General features: G+C 39.1%; 2 protein-coding genes across 3 annotated transcripts; both read right to left on the bottom strand.

Annotated features, from left to right (window-relative positions):
• Positions 313–2,602, bottom strand: LOC109223849. Its single transcript, XM_019388296.1, has 2 exons — positions 1,587–2,602; positions 313–1,489 (listed from the first exon to the last, which is right to left on the bottom strand). Exons 1-2 carry the CDS (start codon positions 1,759–1,761, stop codon positions 1,257–1,259), a joined length of 408 nt encoding a protein of 135 aa, XP_019243841.1. The 5' UTR covers positions 1,762–2,602; the 3' UTR covers positions 313–1,256.
• On the bottom strand, positions 4,151–8,902 carry LOC109223848 (phospholipase D alpha 1). 2 transcript variants are annotated; one of them, XM_019388294.1, is made up of 4 exons: positions 8,787–8,902; positions 8,578–8,681; positions 5,429–7,328; positions 4,151–4,857 (listed from the first exon to the last, which is right to left on the bottom strand). In XM_019388294.1, exons 2-4 carry the CDS (start codon positions 8,668–8,670, stop codon positions 4,418–4,420), a joined length of 2,433 nt encoding a protein of 810 aa, XP_019243839.1. In that variant the 5' UTR covers positions 8,671–8,681; positions 8,787–8,902; the 3' UTR covers positions 4,151–4,417. The 2 variants fall into 2 exon arrangements, with proteins under 2 accessions (XP_019243839.1, XP_019243838.1); XM_019388293.1 differs by having other exon boundaries at positions 8,578–8,678.

The following is a 24,226-nucleotide window of genomic DNA, read 5'->3' as shown; positions in this document are numbered from 1 at the left end:
TTTTTTAAAAAAAGTTAAGGCCCCTCATAAAGTTAGGCTTTAGGCCACAAAACTTGTTGGGCCGCCCGTATAACTATATTTCTTATCACAAATATTTTGTATTTTTAATTTTATTTTCTTCACGTCGAAATCTGTCCAAACACACACTTATTATCTTTTGCAAATCAAAGGAATTGAACAACGCCAAAATATAAAACTAGTACAAACCTACCATTTACGACGTTGATAGTGGAACTAAGAAGGAAAAAGAAAGCTGAGAAGGTGAAAACTTATAGTCTAAAATCGTAAAATAAGAAGGGGAGAGAATTCAAGACAAAGAAAATATAAAAGAGTTCCTAATTTCATGTACAGAAAACAAGTTTTTAGCCAAAATTGTCTATATATCTTTTGGGGTAAGTCTAACTTTTGTTAAAGTTGAGCAGGTTTAGTCTACCTAAAAAAATATCAAATGGAGAGTCCTAATCCTAATATAAACAGAAAATGCATGAGTCATTGACGTCAATGGGTGAAAAAGAGATTTTGACCGGACTGTTCTTATTCTTTGAAATCCCAATTTCATTTTTCCCCAATTTGTTTAACATCATCATAGCCACCTTTTCCTTTTCTTGCCGCTATACATGGCCTTTGCCTTTAGCAGCAACTTTAACTTGCCTTCTATCATTTTTTTCTTCTAAGTTTTGAGATTGAAAGAGAATAGAAGAGGGACAAAGGAAGGAACTAAAGAAAATTACTTTTTTTGCATCTCCAGATTAACGATGAAATCGATATCCTGTGAAGTTTATCAATGAGGATATGCTGTATATATACTTTACAACTGCTCCTGCCTACTTTGGAAACTCGCCTTACTCGTGTTTAGAAATTCTGAAACAAAATAACACAAAAAAGAATTCTTATGGTTCACTACATCGGTTCTGCAAAATTTGAGTACTGAAATTTTCTTTACCCGGTTGACTCAGTGAAACCACTGTTAGTTTTTAGGTCACCTTTTGGGTCTTTTGTTAAATGAACTAAACCCGCTCAACTTTAACAAACTTAAAGGACTATAGGTGCTCAGGTTAATAGATAAAGGACAAAGTTAGACTTATCCCAAAAGATGAGGGACAATTTTGACTAAAAACTCTACAGAAAACCATGACACAACTTTTCACACCATTATTTACAAAGTTACAGTGGAAAGCCTAAAATTTTCTTCCCCCTAATTATATTTCTCCGTTTCGCATCGCAACAAGACGAACTTAAACGAAAATACAATTGTATCAATACGAGTATTCCATGCGTTGCACCCGATCCTTGAGAATCCCAGTATACAAAGCCAATCTATTACCTGGCATACCCACAATCTCATTCCCACAAGATTTAATACGAGTTTCTGTATATTTCCTCATGTGTTCTCTTCTGTACTCCTCGCCATTTCCACTTGAAGATTTCACATCAGCTGCAAAATGAACTCTCTTCTTTTTCTTCTTTGCTCTGTCCTTGTTCTTTCCAGCTGAAATTAATGCGAGAACTATAATTAGATTAAATTAAACGAGAATTACCAGGAAATTTTTCAAGAAAACCAAGAGAAAATTAAATATGAGTATTACCTGAAGATAAACAAGATTTGAGAATCTGATTTTCAGGTGGAGAGTGATCTTGTTGAACGGAAAGATGGGTCGAGGAGTACTTGACCCGGAAAAGATCCAGTAGAATGACGGTACCGGCAGAGACAGCCATGGCTGTTGCTAAAACCAAGCCTTGTGAACCCAACATACTTGACATGATCGATGATGTTGGTGGGGTTGAATACAAATTTTTAAAGAGAGAGAAATATTGATGGTCTAAAATGTAGCAAGAAAGTTGACTTACAAAGAAAGGCGTCTCAATATTTTATAGTAAAAGTTTTTGCGTAAGAAGAAATTAGTGGGTGGTTTAGTTAAAGTACGAACTCTTATATGTGTAAAGCCCACAACTTATGAACAAATAATGAATTTGGAGTTGGTGCAGATTTTTCAATATAATTTGAGGTATAAAATAATAATAGTCGTGAGACTCTCGATTTCTTTCGACTTTTTAAAAACCTTTCTAAAAGAGGAATCAGATAGAGAAAGGAAAGATAAAATAGTGGATTAGTTTATCTCCAAGTGTTGGATTTAGAAATCAGATATTGCTTTCAGTAATGAACCGCACGGCAGGGGAAAGAGAGACGAAAGGCAGAGAATAAAGGATAGTCAAAGTTGTTGTAATGGAAATTGCTTTATTGTTTTGGTGGTCTACACAATCCCCACAAAGTATTGAATGAATAAAAGAATCTAAGATGAAGAAGAAAATTAAAGAAGTGATGAGAGTTGGAGACGTGGAAGTTCTCTCTACTATTTTACTCTTCAAGTTATGAACTACTTTATAGTACGTAGCAGCTTGTATCACGGGAAAAGATTTCCTATTAGATTTCACAAGAAAATTCTAGATTTTTTGAGCCAAAGTATTACTACAAAGATAATAAAACTCATTAATGAAAAGATATAGTTTTATCTAATGCAAAAACATCAGCACCTATTCTGCTAAAGGCATTTTATGATCGGAGCTATGGTGTTAGAATCTAGAGTTCTTTCATGCCACCAAAATTTAGAGGATATATTCAAAGAAAGGAAAAAGGAACAAAAAGAAACAATAAAATGGAAATGTTTGGTTCACTTGAGGTGAGAATCAGACGAAATTGATTCTTAGATTGCTGTGCGCCTTTCGTTGCATGTGATTTGATATTTTGGAAAAAAAGAATTTGAAATTTTTGATTCTCGTTTTTTGTGGATAATATTTGCAGTAGTCAAATTAAATCTTCATTGTCATCCCTCTAAGCCACTAATTGTTGTCTGCTTCTGTTGTACCTATGGAATTTGAAAGTAACGGTGAACTTTAGGAGAAATGTATAATTTAGTCGTTTTTAGAAATATTAATTTTATATACCAAAAATAAATTTTATATATTTTTCGACTAATAATTTCAATTAATTTTAACTAACAGGCCAATTTTGTATTTTAATAGAGCTCTATTAAGACAGTGGTAGGCCCTGTCCGTGATAAAAAAGGAGAACACGAAGATGATTACACTAGTTCACTAATATTAATCTTCTCAATTTTACAATTAGTACGTGGTACGTTAATAATTGAAGCGAAATGCCACGATTGATTGGATTAGGGAAATACTAGAATTTGGTGATGATAAAAATAAACGTCCAATAGACACGTGTCAGTCTAACTGCTTCCTAGCGGTAATGACAGGTGAGGCTCATCCAATAATAAGCCAAGTGGGCAAATAATAAACCATCTTTTGAAATTTGGCCACTTGGCTGATTATTTCTTCGCCTTTTGATTGCATGCAATCTCACATCTACATGTCACTTACTGCCTTAAACTTTTAGACACCTGTGCAGAGAAACTCCTAAAAGTCACGAGATTCAGTACACCTTTGGTTGACTAGAAGGGTGGACTTACATGGTTTGGATGAGTGTTCATACAGAGCATCACATTATTTTTATATATGTAAATCATTAAATCTTTTTGACATAAAAGAAACTTCTAATATGGTGATTAGGATAATTCATAAATTGCTTTTGACATATTAGAAACTTCTAATGTGGTGATAAAGATAATTCATAAATTGCGTTTAAGTCATAGATTCGAATTCCAATCGTGACATTCTTGTATTTTTCTGAATCTTCTTGTTAGAGTTTCTGACTTTGTTATTGCTAGATGATTGATCACGCCATTTTGGGCCGCTGTTTTGGTTTGATGATTGATCACGATTCATACAGTCAGTTTGTTCATGAGGTAGAATTGGAATATACACCTCTGGATGACCGAAGAACCATAAGAGATGCTGGTATAATATGGAGTCTCCCCCTCCAACGGGATCAGAAAAGGTTGTATTAAAGTTTCGATCAGTTAATAACATGGTAATTGCCCCTACCAGTACCAGAAATGATAATAAAAGTGAGAACGCTATCACTAGAACGGACCACACAAATAGAGGTGATCTATGCATAGTCATTTCAGGTCCACGCATGTTGAAGATAGTTGTTATTATAAAATTAAGAACCTAAAATGGATGAATATTTCGGCAAAAAATAAATGTAGATGCAATGTAGTAGTGGTATACTTAACAAGACAATGAGTTCAACAAGAAAATAACGAAGTGTTAAATTTCCAAAGAAAGCAAATCTAATACTAGAATCCTTTCAGAACACGTACACAAATCTGAAAAACATCTACAAAAACAACAATTAAAACAAGGAGCCTCATCAAATCTCAGATGCACATCCCTCGATTAGAAATCTATAAGACAAAAAACCATCTGTTATTCCCACTACAAACTGCAGTTTCCTTGGGATATACTATGTGTTTATTTTCTCTTAAGGTAACTAGCCAACATGTTTTTCCACTTATGTAGTGAGGATAGGAGGAAGGTAGTCAGATTTAGTACCAACAACCCTGGCCTTAGTGTCAGGGAAGAACTCATTTCCATTTCCAGGCAAATCCGTGATATCCCCATTGTTCGTAAGTCCAACGGGGTATCGGAGCAAGTGACCAGGCAGATCATTTTCTAGGCTCTCACTTGTATACAGATCCCAATATTTATCAGCTATTTGATTCACCTTCCTCACGCATTCCTCGCTTTCTGGATGTTGAAAGGTGTCGTCAAGCATACCCATGTGCTCGTACCACAATGCCATTCTGAAACCATGAACTTGACCCCGTGCTGGTTGCCTTGTCGTTAAATGATGAGGCTGGTACGCTCCAATTGCTATCTCAGAATCTCTTGCACCATCCATTGACCTCTGGTTTATGTTGGCTGATCCAACTATGATGTACTCATCATCAACTGTTAAGAAACTAAGTTAGTATCACGCGATGCTACTAGCATCATGCTAGCATAAGCAGGAATCGATGCAACATAGACTCAACGGGTTCAACTAAACCACATAGAAAGATGCATGGCGGAATCTATCATGTTTAAATCTTAGATCCACCTCTAAGTGTAACCAGGGGCGGGAGCCAATGAAGACGTTACAGGTTCAGGTTCTGTATATGTGTTAAAAATTCAGCTATTATAAATGCAAAAATAGAGTTTGAACCCAGTAAATTAGACGCGATGTGGTAAGATTGTGAATTTGAACCCATAAAGTTCAAATCTTGGATCCGTCTCTGAGTGTAACTTAATGCAGTACTTATGCAAGAAAGTCTATGTCTCTTGTAGTTTGTAAATCTAAGGATTGGTGTTTGATCAAAACAAACAAATCAAGAACTTGATTGTTTACCATGTTAAATCCTTCAAGTATTTCAAGGAGCTTATAAAACCTGAAAGTTTTTCTCGCCATATTCAAGACATCTAAATTCCATATTTCAGATAATCAAGTTTAAGATAGAATAGAAATTTGCAAACCACAACTCACCAATCATCATCTTGGAATGGACATAGATCATGAAGCGACGAGCTTCCTGAGCTCGCTCGTAATCAGAATCAGGTTCTGGCTTTTCTGAAGGTTCATATTCTCCGCTCTTCTTCACCTCCCGATTACCAATGCAGAAAAAAGTCAAATAATTCCTGGGGTGGTCGTCAATACCTTTATCTCTGATAGCCTGGAATATATGTTTATACATCATTTCCATTGTCCTCTTTTGCCAATCTAATATTGCTTGTACAGATGCACTCTCAGGAATTCCTTCTGGCCACATTGGAACCAGAACATATACTGTAAACCTTTCCCCTGCTTCAATCTTACTCACGATCTTCAATGTAAGTTCTTTTGGAATGAGATGCAAAGCACCTATCTCCTCCACTTTCACATCATCACACTGCCAATCGTAACAGCTTCCAAGAAAATACTGATTTTCAACGTAAATGAAATTCTTTGCCCGACGAATAGCAGTGATATAAGCATCCTGAATACTTCTATCGACTATGTTATCTTTGCCACTCACTAGACCAGCTTTTGCTGCATCTTCGGGTGTGTCAGGAAAACCAAAAGCTGCCCCACCATCTATAGATCTGAATAACTGAACATTCCATGTTTCAGGATCATCTGGATACATGACTGGAGATGGTGGAATGATAACATTGTCAAGCTCTCTTAAGTTGACTAGAATATCTTTTCCGCCTTGTTTTCTCCATCTCTGCTCAAAATTGAACAGAACATCCCAAGCAATTGGTCCTTCAACGCGAGAGTGAATGTCATGCCAGGGCTCCCTAGGCCCACCTTTTGTAATCGAAGCCTCAGCAAAATTAGGCTGGTGGAAATCATCGTGGTGTGCAGTGTCCAGTGTTCTAAAAAGTGAATGGAAAGGTGTATCGTATCTCCCATCACAAAGATCAATGCCACCAACAAAGCTCACAATCCTCCTCATGTCTGATTCTCCACTGGGCATCTCACTGTCCACTATTACGATTTTCTGGTGATGAGTAAACATTGTAGAGATTTGCAAATCCTTAACTATGCTTCCACCATCATCAGGATCCCGAGGGCAAAGTACACAGTGCACGTCAGTATCTTTAAAGAACTCTTCAGTTTCTTCATCATGAGTGGCCATAAGACCATCCTTCTTCAGCAGACGCACAGATGTTCTGTCATCCCATACAAGCATAAGGACTTTAACACCATCACTCGCCTTCTTCTTCAGCAGCTCTCCGAGTGTGATATCTCCTCCAGGCTTTTGCCTTCTCGAGTCTCTCAACAAGGTTATTTCAGTATATACAGACCAGCCAGTAATGTAAATCATGTGCTTTGCATTTGTAATCGCATCAAAGATATCTTCCCAACATCTATGCGGTTCATAATATTTACCCCCCGAGAGAGGGATTTTAGGAATAAATTTGTCAGGGATATGTGCATCTTGATACAATGAAACGCGACATCCTGATCTCTGTGGGAAGAAAGTATAAGGGACACCAGGATATTTAGGATTACCTATTCCACGTCCCCAATTACGATCTCGACTGATATCAAAGAACTGTAGCCTCACATGGATCTTAGAACCTTCTTTTATGGGATTCTTGTCTTCATCCAGTATCTCAATCCATTCATCAACTTCTTCCCCTTCTAAGAGTTCATTAACAGGTAAATAAGCTCTTCCAATTAAGGTTGCACCAATGGAATTGTTATCTTTGACTGTAAATATAACATTTGACGCCATATGAGCGCAGTAGATGTGAAACGACTCATTCCACCTAGGATTGCTCGGTTCATTTTCAATGACTCTGGTTCTTCCAACTCTTGCCTTTTCCAAATCAACAGTTGCATACATTTTAGAAGCTCCTTTGCCAACACCTACAGTCTCCTCGACGGTTTCTTTAATCTGCAAATATGAGATTTCAACTAATCAGAAATTTCATTAGAGGGAGAATCCTTTTCTAAACAAGTTGAAAGAGTCCATTTTCTTGAGTGAATGACATAAGTCAGAGAGGCCTCAGAAACATTACAAATGGTACAGAGAAAAAACAAGAGTTATACTGCATTGTTTAATTACATGTTACTTAAAACAACAATTCACGATCAGTATTTTGTGCTGAAGAAATGAGCTGGACAGAATACTACTTTAACTTGGCATTGAGAAGAAGTAGTATCCATTATTCTGTAGGTGTTTCAACAATAACAGGTTTTACACTGAAACTAATGGACATTATCGGTACATGACTTCACATAAACAGCTTCACTTCCCTATCCAAGAGGAAACTTTTAACCTTTTTAATAGCTGAAACACCCCTATTCATCATTCAGAAAACAAAGTAAATACCCAAGACACAGAGAGGGAGAGAACGACCGGATGAGCACACGTCTTGATGATTTAATACAAGTAGTAAGGAGCATGTGTTTCTGCCAGAAGCATTTAGGACAGAGTTAGATTTCTCCACAAGCTTCAATTTGAAGTTTTCAATATCCTTGAATTCCACCGTGCTATAAATATCAGGAGATTATGCTCATTCATGATTCATAAAACTACAATAGCAGAAGTTTGTGCTGCTGTTGTTTTAAGAAATTAAGAGAAAGATCAGCCAGAAAATATAGACTTCATAGGGTGAAAGCTTAAAAGAGAATTAGAGGAACAACAATGTTAATGGGAATATATCATGGGGTTATGAAATACAGACAAAACAAAATTCATCAGAGTAAGAAATGTCTACACCAATAGAGTAAGACACGTCTAAAAGACAATATGGAATCTCACGATTCAGCTGAATAATGTATTAACATGCTACCAATTTGTTCATTGGGAACAAGGCTACCATTTTAACAGCACGCGAATTGTGCCTATTTTCATGTCTATTTACAGTTTTACATTCACCACATACTTATCCAACCCCAATAGCGAAGAAAATTCCAACTTCATGTTCATAGAAAATTCAGAAAACACTACGTTCTACGTAGCATATCAAAAGGGACTAAATCTTGAGACTGTGAAAGACTGGTTAATTGATGAACCATAATCATAAGACCAAAAGGAAAGAAAAAAAAGGACATTCAAGAATACAAAAGTGCAAAAAAAACAATTCAAATTTGACGTATGGTGAACCAACTCAAATTCAACTGGAGCTCATATATATTACCTTGCTGAAGAAGTTGCCACCGTGCTTCTCGCGCAGCCTATCAACCTCGTGTACAGTGACATGCAGAGTACCATGAAGCAGAACAGGAGCCATTTTCTCACCTGCTAACAAAGGATAACACATTCCACATAATGATTAAAAGGAAAACACAAAATCCACAAATTAAACAGTGCTACAAAAACATAAGTCATTGTATAAGTTGAACTCACGTTAGAAGGGAAAACAATCAGTGCATGCAAAAAAGATTAGTGCACTCGCAAGGATCAAGAAATTAAGTAAATAGACCTGAAATTTCACTCCAACTAAAGGAAAATTAAAGTGTCGCTAAAAGATAGAAGTGGGAATATGATCCGATGTTTGCTGTAAAAAGAAGTGAAGGAAAAAGGAAGTGGCGATCCGATAAAGCTGTGTTGTTAGAGAAATTGGCCCATAGGTATAGCGGAATGCAAAAAGGTTGACTGAGTAAACACAAGTTACAAAACTGCAACATTAATTGTCTTTTGAGGACCTGTTCTTTATGGAAAATAAAATATCCTACATAAATTATATCCGGATTTTGTTTTCATGCCTGAAGAAAATTAGTGTTGGCTCAAGTGAAGGTTAGTTTTGAAGATTGACAAAGGAAGCTCAGGCATGAACCAGGTACATCCCTTGTGTGCACAGAAGGCAGATTCGAGCATGTGGGATGCACGTGAAGGAGATAAGCTTAACTTGGTATATTTGATATCTCCTGATCGAAAAGGTTGCATAATTCACAAGGGGAAGGACTCCTTACCAATAGAGAATACTGTCCGAGATAGGGAAGGAGTTAGAAGTTGAGATCAACTAGAACTCTTCCACCAAGGAAGAGTAGCATTAGAACTCTAGTTATTCTCTTCATATACTAACTCTATAAATTGCAGGATGTTCTCACTTTACAGGTGATGCACACATACTGAAGTTAAGCAAGAATTGAGAGCAAAATAGCAAGGCATTTTGTGAGCAATTCCCGTGAGTTTTAAGAGTGCGATCCTGAAGCTACATGAACCAGATAGAAGAATCAGCTCCAAGTGTCTGTATTTTATTCTAGTTTAATTGTAGTAGGTGTTTTCATATTGTACCTTTCATCTTTATCTAGAGGCAATTGTAATAGGTACTCAGAGTATTCAAGTTAGAGTTAACTTGAAGTTGTCGCAACAGTTAGAGGCTGTTTGCCACAACGAGATTAGAGTTAATCCTAGGTTTAGAAAAGTGTTTTGTAACTGCAGTTTTTGGCTCAGTGATTTAGTGGAGAGTTTGGGAAAATCCTACTGGGAAGTAGGTCGTGGTTTTTTCACCTTTTGAGCCAGGTATTTTCCACGTAAATACTTGTGTTCTTTACTTTTCGCATTTACTATTTCTGCAATAGTAGGTTAAGGAACACTTAGAAGAACCAGGTCCATCCATAATCACCCCCCCCCCTTTTTATGGTATTGAAGTATAAAACATCAATGGGCTCAAGCAGGCTCCCAGAGCATGGTATGAAAGATTATCAAAATTCCTGCTTGAGCATGGCTACAAGAGAGGTAAAATCGATAACACTTTATTCTTGAAGAAAAAAGGTAAAGACCTCTTAGTAGTGCAGATATACGTTGATGATATAATCTTTGGAGCAACTACTGATAAGCTAAGCAAAGAATTTGCTAAACTAATGAGGAGTGAATTTGAAATAATTTCTTTTTAGGCTTACAAATTAAGCAAAACTCAAATGGAACTATGATCCATCAGCAGAAATATGTGAAAGAGTTGCTTAAAAGGTTTACAATGGAAGAAACAAAAGAAATCGATACTCCTATAGCAACACCACGAAATTGGATATAGATGAACCTGGTTCATCTGTTGATCAAAAGTCGTATAGGGGAATGATTGATTCTCTTTTATATCTCACTACTAGCAGACCTGACTTTGTGTTCAGTGTAGGTTTGTGCTCGATTCAAGGCAAATCCAAAAGAGTCCCACTTGAGTGCTGTAAAGAGAATATTGAGATACTTGAAAGACACCACTAACCTTTGTCTTTGGTATCCAAAAGGTAGTAATTTTAACCTTGTGGGGTATGCTGACGCTATTTATGCAGGTTTCCTTGTGGATAGGAAGAGCGACTCAGGTATGGCACACTTTCTTGGTTCATGTCTTGTGTCATGGGCTACCAAAAAGCAAAATTGAGTGGCTCTATCTACTGCTGAAGCTGAGTATCTTGTTGCTGCTTCATGTTGTGCTCAATTGCTGTGGATCAAACGACAATTATTGGACTTTGGAATTGATGTTGGTTGCATCCCTATATTTTGTGATAACACTAGTGCCATTAGTATGACAAAAAATCCGGTTCATCATAAGAGAACTAAGCACGTAGATGTTAGGCACCATTTTTTGAGGGACAACTATGAGAAAGGTTTGATACTGTGAAGTTTTGTGCTACTGACAAGCAAATAGCTGACATCTTCACAAAAGCCTTAAGTAGAGATCACTTTGAGAGAAACATGTTAGAATTAGGGATGATTAAGATCACCTAAAAGGACCAGTTCAAAGTTAAAAGGAAAAAAAAGAAAAAAATTTTGAAAAACAAAACAAAAAAAAATTTATTTGGTTAGAAAGTCTGTAAATTGTGTATAAGTAGATTAAAGGCGTAATGGCTTCCTGCCACTTAAACTTGTACCGATTTGTAAAGCCGATACTTGAACTTATATTTTTTCATTTAAACACTTCAACTTGACGGAATGAATACTAATAAACACTTTTTGTTGAACGTATTCGCCAATCGCTCTGACATGAATGCCATGTCAGAGCGATTGGCTCTGACATGGCATACTAATAAACACTTTTTGTTGAACGTATTCGCCAATCGCTCTGACATGAATGCCATGTCGTATGTTTGGTCTTTATTATATGACATGCTGATTTGTGGGTCATATAGTATTTAAAATAAATTAATCTTTAAAAATTTTAATTTTTTTTCTTTCTCTTTTTTCTCCACCATACACAGCCAATAGTCCACCAACAACTCCAAACCTCAGCCATTTTCACCGTCATCTTCTTCCTCCTCTATGAAAGCTTCATATTCAAATCATAATTACCTACCACCGAATCACACCCTCCCCCCTTCACCCACCTTTTTTCCAATAAAATCAATTGTTGTTCCACCAATCTAAATCATCCAAAAATCCAACAAATATTTATATCAAAGTATTTCACTAAATGCCACCGATATCAAAGCAACCTAATTTTTTCTCTGAGATGCTTTACGTCTTTTTTCTATTCAATTCAGACAAGTTGGACAAATTTTCAAGAATTCATGTGAGTTTGACTATTTTGTCTGGCGTTTTGTGTGGGGGGCAGGTTCAAAATGTGTATTTGCCCTGAACTGTGGCCTGTGTATATAGCCTGTGTTAAGCAATCTGCTCTTTTCGAGCTCTACTGCTCTCTTCTGCTTTGTTCATTTGTTGTGATATGTTGGTAGCTTCCTTGTTTTATTTCGTATTGACCTAGGCAATTGTTGGAAGTTTGAGACAAGCTGATGCTTCCGAAATTCACGAAAACGACATAAAATTATCTAGAAATTTCAATTTCCATTTCTTTTTTCCAGTAAATCAACGCATAACAATTTGGACTATTTTTAGATTTGTGCTTGCCATCCTTGTGCAGGATCCATTTAGTGAATGGGGAAGAGAAAGGGAAAAAGAAACGGGGAAGGGGAGGGAAAGTAGGGTAGAAAATGAAAAAAATTTACAGGATGGGGGAGTTCGCTTGGGAAGATGAGAGAGGTGGGAGGGGAGGGGAAAAGAGAAGGGGAGAGAGAAAGATCTTTTTTTCTTTTTCTTTTTTCTTTCTTATTTATATTTTATTCTATTTCTAATATTTTTTAATAAAAATAAAACTATTCACGCGCCTTGGCAGCATGATTTGCACACAATTTAGCTATGTCAGTTGTGCCACTTTCACATAGGCTTGGTCAATGGTCAAATGTGTTTATTAGTATTCATTCTGTCAAGTTGAAGTGTTCAAATGGTAAAAATATAAGTTCATGTATCGACTTTACAAATCCATACAAGTTTAAGTGGTCAGGAAGCCATTACGCATAGATTAAATCTTGCTCAGTCTCATACTTTCGATGGTATACTCATGTGCCATGTGTTAAAATGATTCATTAATCTCTAATGATATTTTCTCTTTTTTGGCAAATTTAGACTTACACGAGAGAATTATCAGTGAAGAACCTGGTTCATCAAGATAACACGGTATATTTTCTACACTCTGCATAATTTGAAATAATAATATTTGGATCATGAGCAGAATCCTACCTAAGCCGAAATTCTTTTGAACTTATCCGTTATAAGTGAACCAGTTCCGTTCAAGACTCCTAACCGTATTAAACTACCTAGATTCTTTTAAGTCTGTTACTGAGGGGGAAGAAAGTGGTTCTTCCGAAACTGAACAGGTATCTTCTGATTCTAAAGTTACTCCTGAGATAATTTTTGAAGTTGCTACAAATTTTGAGAATAGATTTGTACTGGTAGGATCTATATCAGGTGTTGAGGCTATAGAATCTGGAGAAGTTGGTGGTAAAAATGAAAAGGAAAAAAGAAAAAAAGAGCAAGGGTGCTAGGAGTACTGTGAGGGGAAAGGGTAAAAAAGTGCTTGATTCTTCACCCACTCATGTTGGTCTAACAAAAGAAACGTGTGCAATGGTTGTTTGGGGAGAAGAATTTACTGAAATAGAAGATAGTGTTAGAAAAACAGGGGAAAATGGGTCTGGCGAAGCCGCTGAAGGGCTTGTTCAACTTGGAAAAAATGGAAATGAACCTGGTTCATCTGTAGAGGAAACCCTCGCAGACTTGCTGAAGAAAGTGACTGAAAGCTATAATCCAGCTTCTTGATAGGGTTATCAATGGAACCAAACTCGTACCATTCCCTATGGCTTCACTCTCACAATTGTGCTTGCACATTTTAAGGTACCTATGAAGAAGTGAGGTTAGTACAAGCAACGATCATTTTGGGGTTAATACTCTGCTTGCTTGCGATTATGAAGTCAATGCCACTCCTAAAGAAACTGGTTCATCCAAGAAGGTACCAGTGAATAGCAAGGTCAGAGCTTTGATGCAATAAAGTGGGGCTAAGGATGCTGAGATTGAGAGGCTGAAGAAGAAGTTGACTGAGGTAGAGATTAAGAGAGATGCTCTCAGAACTGAGCTGGCAAGAGAAAAGGAGAAGAATGATGGCATTCTTCAGGACATGCTGAAACTCCTCCAAGCCAAAAAAAAGGAAGCTCAGGCATGAACCAGGTCCATCCCTTGTGTTCATAGAAATGGGCAGATTCGAGCATGTGGGATGCATGTGAAGGAGATAAGCTTAACTTGGTATATTTGATATCTCCTGATCGAAAAGGTTGCATAATTGACAAGGAGAAGGACTCCTTACCAAAAGAGAATACTGTCCGAGATAAGGAAGGAGTTAGAAGTTGAGATCAACTAGAACTCTAGTTATTCTCTTCATCTACTAACTCTATAAATTGTAGGATGTTCTCACTTTACAGGTGATGCACACATATTGAAGTAAAGCAAGAATTGAGAGCCAAATAGCAAGGCATTTTGTGAGCAATTTCTGTGAGTTTTAAGAGTGCGATCCTGAAGCTACATGAACCAGATAGAAGAATCAGCTCCAAGAGTCTGTATTTTATTCTAGTTCAATTGTAGTAGGTATTTTCATATTGTACCTTTCAGATTTATCTAGAGGCAAGTATAATAGGTAATCATAGTATTCAAGTTAGAGTTAACTTGAAGTTGTCGCAACAGTTAGAGGTTGTTTGCCACAACGGGATTAGAGTTAATCCTAGGTTTACAAAAGTATTTTGTAAATACAGTTTTGGCTCAGTGACTTAGTGGAGAGTTTGGGAAAATCCTACTGGGAAGTAGGTCCTGGTTTTTTCACCTTTTGAGCCAGGTATTTTCCACGTAAAATACTTGTGTTCTTTATTTTTCGCATTTACTATTTCTGCAATAGAGGTTAAGGAACACTTAGAAGAACCAGGTCCTTCCATAATCAGTTTAAGCGAAAAATTGGACACCACACAAATTATCCCCCCTCCTCTTGTGTGGTATTGAAGTATAAAACATCAACTAGCAAATTAGAATCATCAAAACCTCACACTACACGCAATTTAGTAAGTATTGGATACTTTCATCAAATTTAAAGTAGTTTTTTTTCTCTTCTAAAGAGAAAGGAGCAACAAAAACTAGCTAGAAGTCAATCTAGGGAATAACAATAATTTCTCCCCAACATGTAAAAAAAATGCTAGAAGATATGAGTGCATGCCGTTCGAAATTAAACTCTTGACTAGAGGTCCAATTGACTAAACCATAAATGCGGTTTAACAATATCACAATTCTGATGTGCCACAAACCTTGATCCCAACACATGAATCACACTAAAATTATCAGTTTGCAAGATAACTCTATCAGCTATCAAAATTAAAGTAGTTGCACGTTCAAGAAAATTGATGCCGGTCCAAACCATAAAATTTGGGGTAGGGGGGAGGAACGAGTACTTTAAAATTACTAATTAATTTTTTACTATGATAATAGCTCCCCAAATGTAGTGCCTGTATAGGGTAAAATATATTATGATAAGTCATTGCGTGAAATGATGACACGTGGAGCCGAAGGCAGAGGACAACTAAAACCGAAGAGAACTGTTTCATTTGTTACCAGAAAAAATGGTGCTCATAAAGATCCAATAAGTGCCTACCACCCGGTAGCATTTAATGAATAATATTTCACAACATTTAGTATAGTGCCGTTATAAAGAATTTATCATTCATGCCCGCCATTACACATTCTTCAATGACCCTCATAATTGATATTAAAAAGGGGCATGATCCTAGGACCTTGTTCCCTAGGTGCAGCTATAAATAATGAGCTCTATTATCGTTGTAAAGGAATGAATTTTCTGGCAAACTTACATTCTAATCTACCCAAAGCTTTATACAATTTTATCTTTTTACTCTTTGATTCCATTACTGTTGTGCCCGGAAGCCCTGCTCCCAGAACTATTGTTTATGTTATTTCATCTTTATCTCAAGGCTAAGTATTACATATTTATTTAATTCTCCTATTATTTCAGGATCAAATTAATTTACTTGTCTAGAAACCACATATAAATTCAACTGTACCGTTTTATAGGTAAACAGTTTTACACCCACCGTAGGGCCAAGACAGTCGTGTAAATAAATTGGTTCTTGCCTCTTTTACTAGCATATTTGATTGTTCTTAGCAAAAAATCACAGAAAATGGCAGATAATGGTATTAATAACACACACAATCTTGAGGCCCAAGGCGACCAGCCTCAGTGCGAGGATTCAATCAGCGATACCCGTAGTAAGGGGAGCGATGCCATGCCGATCCATGGCAGACAATACCCGCATCATGTTCGGGAGGCGACCCCCGATGATGCTGAAAAAGAGCATGTTGTTGAAGCGGTAAGGGTTTTGCAGGAGCAACAAGAGGCCATTCTAGGCCATCTCACATGACAGGATAAGGTTATGACAAAACTAAAGCAGGCGTTATTGGGTGCTTCCAATAACGCGAACGAACGAGGACCAGTTCCTCCCGGTTTTCCCGTAAATCAAACAACGCAGAAGATCAACAACAACACCCCGAGGGGTGAGGTCGGCTTCGACGGGCCCGGGGGAGTAGATTCGGTCACAACAACGAGAGTGATCCCTTAAAAAGCGAACCCTCACGGTTTATGAGGGAAGTAAACGCCCGCATGGACCAAATCTCGGGTGCACCACCGGTGTCAAAAGGATCGTTGTTTTCCTGAAAAAATTCGGAAAGACTCTTACGAGGGGAGCCTTGACGTGGTATTCGTTGTTACTCGAGCATTCCATAGATTCCTTTGATATGCTCGCGAATTCTTTTACTAAGGCTCATACCGGGGCCAGAAAAGTGCATACTCGGAAGGCAGACATATTCAGAATTGCACAATGAGAGTCCGAGTTGATGCCGGAATTCGTAACCCATTTCCAGAAGGAGAGGATATTACTTCTGGTCGTTCCGGATGAACAAGCGGCTGAAGCTTTCACCAAGGGTTTGAACACGAGATGTTCCAACGCCTCCAAAAAGTTGAAGGAAAGCTTGATTGAATTCCAGGCGATGACTTGGGCAAATGTTCACAACCGATACGAGTCAAAGATAAGGCTTGAGGATGATTAGCTCGGCTTCCCAGTATCGGCTAAAGGTCAGGAGAAGAATAAAGAAAAATCAAAAGATGATTTCAACACAGACATGAGGTCTTCGAGAGGCCAGTTTTTCCCTACAAATGGGCTGAAGGATGCGGCAAAGGTTTTCGATCGGGGAACAGGTTCATCATCGACGAAAGAACTGATCACGGAGGGAGCAACATATCGCTACAGGACAAGGAAATATCAAGTTCTCGAGATCCTTCTTATCCTAGACTTTCAGAGTACAACTTCAATGTCAGTATAGTAGAGTTGGTATCGGCTATGAGGAACATTAAAGAAGCATGGTTCCCAAAGCCGATGAGGTTCGATCCCAGCTAGAGGGATCCTAATTTGTTGTGCGAATACCACGGGATGAATGGCCACCGGTTTGGGGACTGCCGACATCTGCATGAGGAAGTGACACTACTAAATCCATCTTAGGGAATTCTTAAGTGACTGGGCCAAAAACAATTAGGTCGCAACTGTGATAACGCGGAGCCCTCAAAAATAGGAGAAGATCCCCTACGCCAGACGATCAACATGATTTTCGTGGGGAACGAGATTAACAAAATTACCTTCTCGGCAGCAAAAAAGATAAAGGTAATAGTAACCCACGGTAAGAGGCTCCGGGAAGACGCTAAGGACGACATCACTTTCACGGAGGAAAACGTAGATGGATTGTTGCTACCGCACAATGAAGCATTGGTAATTTCTTTAAATGTATTAGATTTTAAAATCTACTGTGTTCTGATGGATCCAAGAAGTTCGGCCAATATCATACAATGGAGGGTATTAGAGTAAGCCAAACTTACCGGAAGCATCATTCCGACCACAAAACTCCTCGTCGGGTTCAACCTCGCAAGCGTGATGTCTCGAAGAGATATCCTGCTACCCACAAATGGTGAGAGGGTGATGAAGACAATCATTTTTGTGGTTGTGGATGGTGATATGGGTTACAACATTATTCTGGGAATACCGTGGCTGCACGAGATGAAAGTCGTACCATCAACGTATCATCAGTTGCTGAAATTCCCAACTCCCGAGGGGATTAAACAAATAAAAGGCGACCAATCGGTGGCAAGGGAGATGAGTGCAATTTCGGTCTCTAGTAGCAAAGGGAAGGAGCATGCGGCATAGCAATTACAGGAACCGACGTATGCTCCCGAGTCAAGTGAAGCTAACCAATGGGAAGAGCATAAGAATCTTATCAGGTGCCGAGATATTTCCAAGTATCAGAAGAGACGGACGCAACAAAGTACACTGCGGAAGAGCTTGATCAAGTCGCATTTTTTGAAAATTTCTTGGAGAGGAAATTCCACTTGGGGACATGATTGTATCCCGAGCTCAGGTCTAGATTTATTGAATTTCTTAAATTTAATGGTGATTATTTTGCATGGTCGCATGCGGATATGACAGGTATCCCGACGAAAGTGGTCGTGCACAAGCAAAGCTTGGATACCAGCTTTCCTCCGATAAGACAAAAGAAACGTCCGATTAACAAGGCCAGAAATAAATTCGTCAAAGAGGAGATAACTCACTTACTTGGTATCTGTTCAATTCGAGAGGTAAAGTAACTAGAATGGCTAGCTAACGTAGTAGTATTTCCTAAGAGGAACAATAAATTTCGCATGTGTGTAGACTATAAGGAGTTTAATAAGGCATGCCCAAAGGACTCGTTCCCGCTGCCAAACATCGATCAAATGATTTATGCAACGGCCGGGCACGAGTTAATGAGTTTCCTCGATTCCTACTCCGGGTACAACAAAATTAAGATAAACCCGGAGGATCAGGAAAAGACTTTGTTCATAATGAATTTCGGCACATATTGCTATAATGTGATGTCGTTCGGGTTAAAGAACGCCGGAGTCACTTATCAGCGGCTCGTAAATAAGATGTTTGAAAAATAGATAGGGAAAACCATGAAAGTTTATATAGATGATATGCTTGTTAAGTCTTTGAATGCAGGTGACCATCTTAAGCACTTGCAAGAAACTTTCGACATCCTAAGGAAACATAATATGAAGCTTAATCCTGAGAAATGCGTGTTCGGGGGTCAGCTCCAACAAGTTCCTAGGATTTCTGGTGTCACAAAGGGGGATTGAGGTAAACCCTGATAAAATAAAAGCCATCGAAGACATCCAGGACCAGCTGTCAAGCGTGGAAGAAGTTTGAAGGCTCAAAGGGAGATTGGCCGCTTTGAGCAGATTCATCTCCCAGTCATCAGAAAAATGCCACCGTTTCTTTACACTACTCAAAAAGAAGAACAACTTCGAATGGACCACGGAATATCAACATGCTTTGAGAGATTTTAAAAGATAATTGTCAATCCCTCTGTTACTATCAAAATCGGAGGAAGGTGAAAAATTGTTAATTTAACTAGCAGTCTCGGAGGTAGCGGTAAGTGCCATTTTAGTCCGTGAGGACGAAGGTATTCAATATCCCATTTATTATGTTAGTATAATTTTAACGGGAGCAGAAACTCGCTACCCGCATCTAGAAAAGCTGGCCTTAGCACTCGTAGTCGCCGCTCGGAAGCTGAGGTCTTACTTACAATGTCACCTGATAGCTGTAGTGACCACCTTTCCCTGCGGAATATCCTTAATAAACCCAAAGTCTCGGGTAGATTGGCCAAATGGGCCATCGAAGTTAGTGAATTCGACATAGAATACAAACCTAGGATTGTGATTAAGTAACAAGTTTTAGCCGACTTTATGGCCGATTTTAGTCCGGGACTGCTACCTCTGGCATCCAAAGAGGTAGTGATGGTTTCGGAGTCGTCATCGGGAGTTTGAACCCTTTTTACGGATGGAGCTTCTAACGTAAAGGGCTCGGGGCTCGGCATAGTATTAATCACGCCTTCGGGAGAAACCCTTAGGCAGGCTATAAGAACGGTCCCTTTGACTAACAACGAGGCAAAGTATAAAGCTTTGATTGCAAGACTTGAATTGGCTCGGGGACTAGATTCCAAGGTCATAAAAATCAAATGCGACTCCGAGTTGGTGGTAAATCAGGTCTACGGGATCTTTGGAACCAAAAATGAGTGCATGCAACAATGCGTAGTGAAGGCTCGGGCTCTGCTTGCTCGATTTTGGGAGTGATCAATTACGCATATCCTGAGGGAAGAAAATGCAGAAGCGGATGCATTAGCTAACCTCGGTTAATCAACAGAAATGAAGGGATCGGATTCTAGGACGGTAGTACAACTCATGCACTCGATTCTGGACGTAGGAAGCTACTATGAAGTGAATACGACTAATTTGGTCTGGGACTGGAGGAATGATATCATTGATTATCTCAAACACGGGAAGTTGCCCGATGACTCCAAGGCATCTCGGGCGCTGCATGCCAAAGCAGCATGATATAGCTTCAAAGGAGGCCAACTGTACATGATATCTTTCCAAGGCCCGCTGGCCCGATGCTTGGGAGCTTCTGAAGCTAACTATGTTATGGAGAAGTCCACGAAGGGATATGTGGAAATCATTCGGGCGCTGACTCCTTGGTACTAAAATTGGTAAGGGTGAGATACTATTGGCCCCGAATGGAACAAGACGCCAAAGCTTTCATACAAAACTGCGATAAGTGTCAAATGTTACGCACCACTGGTACATCAACCAGCAGAATCATTGCACTCACTTCTGTCTCCATGGCCTCTCATGAAGTGGAGAATAGATATCGTCGGACCACTGCTGCCGGCCCCTAGCAAGGTAAGATTTCTTTTGATTTTGACAGACTATTTTTCTAAATGGGTTGAAGCAGGTCTTACCAGAAGATCGGCGAACATGAAGTGGTGGGTTTCTTGTGGGAGAACATAATTTGCAGATTTGGAATACCAAAAGAGATAGGCTGCGATAACGGGCCACAATTTGTAAATGCAAGAATCACAAAGTTCCTTGAAGACTTAAAAATCAAAAGAATCACATATTCGCCCCACCATCCGAGCGAAAATGGTTAGGCGAAAGATACGAACAAAGTGATTGTGCAAAATCTCAAGAAGAGATAGGAAGTGGCTAAAGGTAAATGGCAAGAGGAACTGCCTGGAGATTTATGGGCATACAGAACAACGGCCAAATCGAGTACAGGAGAAACTCCTTTCTCTTTTGTGTATGGAGCAGAAGCCTTAATCCCGTTGGAAGTATGTAACGACCCGGCCGATCGTTTTTAGAATTTATGCCCCGATCCCCTATTAACTGCTTTCCCCGTATTTATTTCTGCTATTTTGAACTGCCGGGATGTTCGGTTTTGAGTTTCGGGGAGTTTTGGGACACTTAGTCCCTAAATGAGAACTTAAGTGTTGAAACATTTGACCGTAGTCAGAACAGTGTGAAGACGGCCTCGGAATGGGATTCCGATGGTTCCGTTAGCTCCGTTGGGTGATTTCGGGCTTAGGGGCGTGTTAGGATTGTGTTTTGGAGGTCCGTAGCTAATTTAGGCTTGAAATGCCGAAAGTTAGATTTTTGAAGTTTCCGGTTCGATAGTGAGATTTTGATCCAAGGGTCGGAATGGAATTCCGGAAGTTGGAGCAGCTCCGTAGTGTTGAATGTGATGTGTGTGCAAAATTTTAGGTCATTCGGACGAGGTTTGATAGACTTTTTGATCGAATGCATATTTTGAGAGTTTTTGAAGTTCTTAGGCTTGAATCTGATGCTAATTTGGTGTTTTGAGCGTTTCGAATTGGAGCAAGTTTAAAGATGTTTTAGGATTGGTTGGCATGTTTGGTTAAGGTCCCGGGGGCCTCGGGTATGTTTCGGATGCTCAACGGGTCATTTTTGGAACTTAGTAATTTTGTAGAAAAATGTTACAGCAGTCCGTTCTGGTTTCCTTCTTTGCGTTCGCAAGTGGGGTCTCGCGTTCGCGAAGAGGAGCTGGGGCTGGTGAGGGATTTATGCTTCGCGTTATTGAAGTGGCGCCAGCGTTCGCGAAGCTGGGAGGTTTATACTTACGCGTCCGCGATGGTATCCCGCGTTCGCATAGGAGGAGGAAGTTTGGCATCGCATTCGCGACCTGGTCATCGCGTTCGCGATGAAGGGATCTGTATCCAAGCGACGTTGTACTTCGCGAACGCGAGGGTCCTTCCGCGTTCGCGAAGAAGGGATATCTGGGCAATATTTATATAGTCCATCCGCGACCCTTCTTCATTTTCCATCATTTTTGAATGGGATTGAAGCTTTTGAATGTGATTTTTGAGGAAACCAAAGGGGAATCACTTGGAGGTAACATTTTTGACTTCATAACTAATTTATATGTGATTAAAGACCTAATTAGTGGTGGAAAATTTGGGAAAAATGGGTAATTAGGGCTTGAGATTAAGAGACCTTAAAATGGGTATTTGAGGGGTCAATTGAACTCCGATTTTGGTATTCTTGTTATGTATAGACTCGTGAGAGTATGAGGATTCTTAAAATGTAAGTTTAACCCGATTCCGAGATGTGGGCCCGAGGGGCGTTTTGGTTATTTCACCTAATTCCGCGCATTAGCTTAGAATTTATTTGTAGAATCAGTTACTTGAAGTATTATTTACATTATGCCATTGAATTGAATAGATTTGGGCCATTTGGAGTCGAATACTCGTGGCAAGAACGTGGTTTCAGGTTGATTTTGAGCTGGTTCGAGGTAAGTGCCTTGTCTAACCTTGTGTGTGGGACATTCCCCTTAGGATTGATATTGTGATAATTGAAATGCCTGGTACGTGAGGTGACGAGTGCGTACTTGTGCTAATTGTTGAAAATCCTGTCTTCATTAAAATTGCCTTAAATTTTGTTTTTCCTTTCTTGCTTACACTACTTGGAATTTAAGTCTACCGCTAGCATAGAGAAGCATGTCTAATTGAATAAATTGCTCAATTTGCTTTAACTGCCTTATTTGTATTACGTGAAGCATGCTAGGTTAGAATTGTTTGTTTTACTTTGGTATGAAGTTGAGCTTAATTGAGTATTCCTTTTGCTGTTATTGTGTGTTTTACTTTGGGACTACAGGAAGGCATTCCGGGAGATCCCCTGTACGTATTTACGATTGAGCTGAGGTGTGAGATACTGAGAGATCCCTGGCACGTATTTTGAGGATACCAAGAGATCCTCGGGATACCAAGAGATCCCTGGTATAGATATCGAGGATACTAAGAGATCCTCAGAATACTGAGAGATCCCCGGTTATTATCTTTGTGATTGTTTTTGCCTTTGTGTCCATTGTAGTTATCTTTATATCCTGTGATACTTTTACTGCTGCACTTATTTATACAGTTCTATTCTACACTGTCGAACTTTTTATCTTATTTAACCTCAGTAGGGCCCTGACCTTCCTCGTCACTACCCGACCGAGGTTAGTCTTGGCACTTACTGTGTACCGCTGTGGTGTACTCATGCCCTTCCTGCACATGTTTTTCATGTGCAGATCCAGGTACTGCAACTCAGACTCATTACGCTCGAGGCGAGGCGTTGTAGATACTCCGAGGTATATCTGCCACGTCCGCAGACCGAAGAGTCCCTTTCTACTCTTGCTTTAAGTATTAGCCCTTCTGTATCTTTCCTTCTTTGTTAGATATTCTGGTGTTAGATAGACATTCCAAGGGTTGTGATCATGAGATTCCGAGTTTTGGGAAAAGTGTTAGTGTTTGAGAGCTAATATTTGTGTATGCCGAGCGGTACTATTAAACACTGTTTATTTCAGTATTTCGGATTTATCTGTTTTTCTTCCGCAAATTTGTTTATTCTTCCGCATTATTAGGCTTACCTAGTAGTAGGGACTAGGTGCCATCATGATGGTTCACGGAGGGCGAATCGGGGTCGTGACTAGTTGGTATCAGAGCTGTAGGTTCATAGGAGTCATGAATCACAAGCCGGTTTATTAGAGTCTTGCTGATCGGTACGGAGACGTCTGTATTTATCTATGAGAGGCTATGTAACTGTTAGGAAAATTTCCACTTCGTTTGATTTCTTTATCGTGCGAGATTTGGATATCACAATTCTAAAATTCTATCTTCTATTCTCTCACAGATGGTGAGGACACGCGCTAACCGAGATGATCAGGCACTAAGGCTGTATGTGGTCCCGGGCCCGGGCCTAAATGGGCTAAACGGGCCGGGCTAAACGGGCCTGGGCTTAGCGGTCCCGGGCTTCGCGGTCCCGGGCTTCGTGGGCTCAACGGGTAGGACCAGCCCGTGACGGGCCTAAGCCCATATGGTCCTGGGCTAAATGGGCCGGGCTCGTGGGCTTAGCGGGCCTAACGGGCTTTTTTTATTTCCGGGCTTTTTTTTTTAATTTTTTTTATTTAGGGAAATTTCTTGTAAACCATATGTGTATGTATATATATAAATTGCTCTTATGCATGGCTATATAAATATATGTGGTATATATAATATAGAAATCTAATTATTAAAGTGTTTGACGAAAATGTAAAATAACAAATCAATAGTAAAACTAAATT

Source organism: Nicotiana attenuata, chromosome 3 (genome assembly GCF_001879085.1).
Source record: "Nicotiana attenuata strain UT chromosome 3, NIATTr2, whole genome shotgun sequence".
In the NCBI taxonomy this organism is placed as follows: Eukaryota; Viridiplantae; Streptophyta; class Magnoliopsida; order Solanales; family Solanaceae; genus Nicotiana; species Nicotiana attenuata.
Note: the sequence above shows the minus strand (reverse complement) of the source record. Positions and strands in the feature narration are given on the sequence as shown.

Bases quoted from the DNA above. Each gene is read 5' to 3' on its own strand.
- LOC109223849 (XM_019388296.1), bottom strand. From the start codon at position 1,761: ATGTCAAGTATGTTGGGTTCACAAGGCTTGGTTTTAGCAACAGCCATG. The intron at 1,490-1,586 runs GTAATACTCATA...CATTAATTTCAG, and splicing joins CAAATCTTGTTTATCTTCAG to CTGGAAAGAACAAGGACAGA.
- LOC109223848 (XM_019388294.1), bottom strand. From the start codon at position 8,670: ATGGCTCCTGTTCTGCTTCATGGTACTCTGCATGTCACTGTACACGAG. The intron at 7,329-8,577 runs GTAATATATATG...TCATATTTGCAG, and splicing joins GTGGCAACTTCTTCAGCAAG to ATTAAAGAAACCGTCGAGGA. The intron at 4,858-5,428 runs GTGAGTTGTGGT...GTTTCTTAACAG, and splicing joins CCATTCCAAGATGATGATTG to TTGATGATGAGTACATCATA.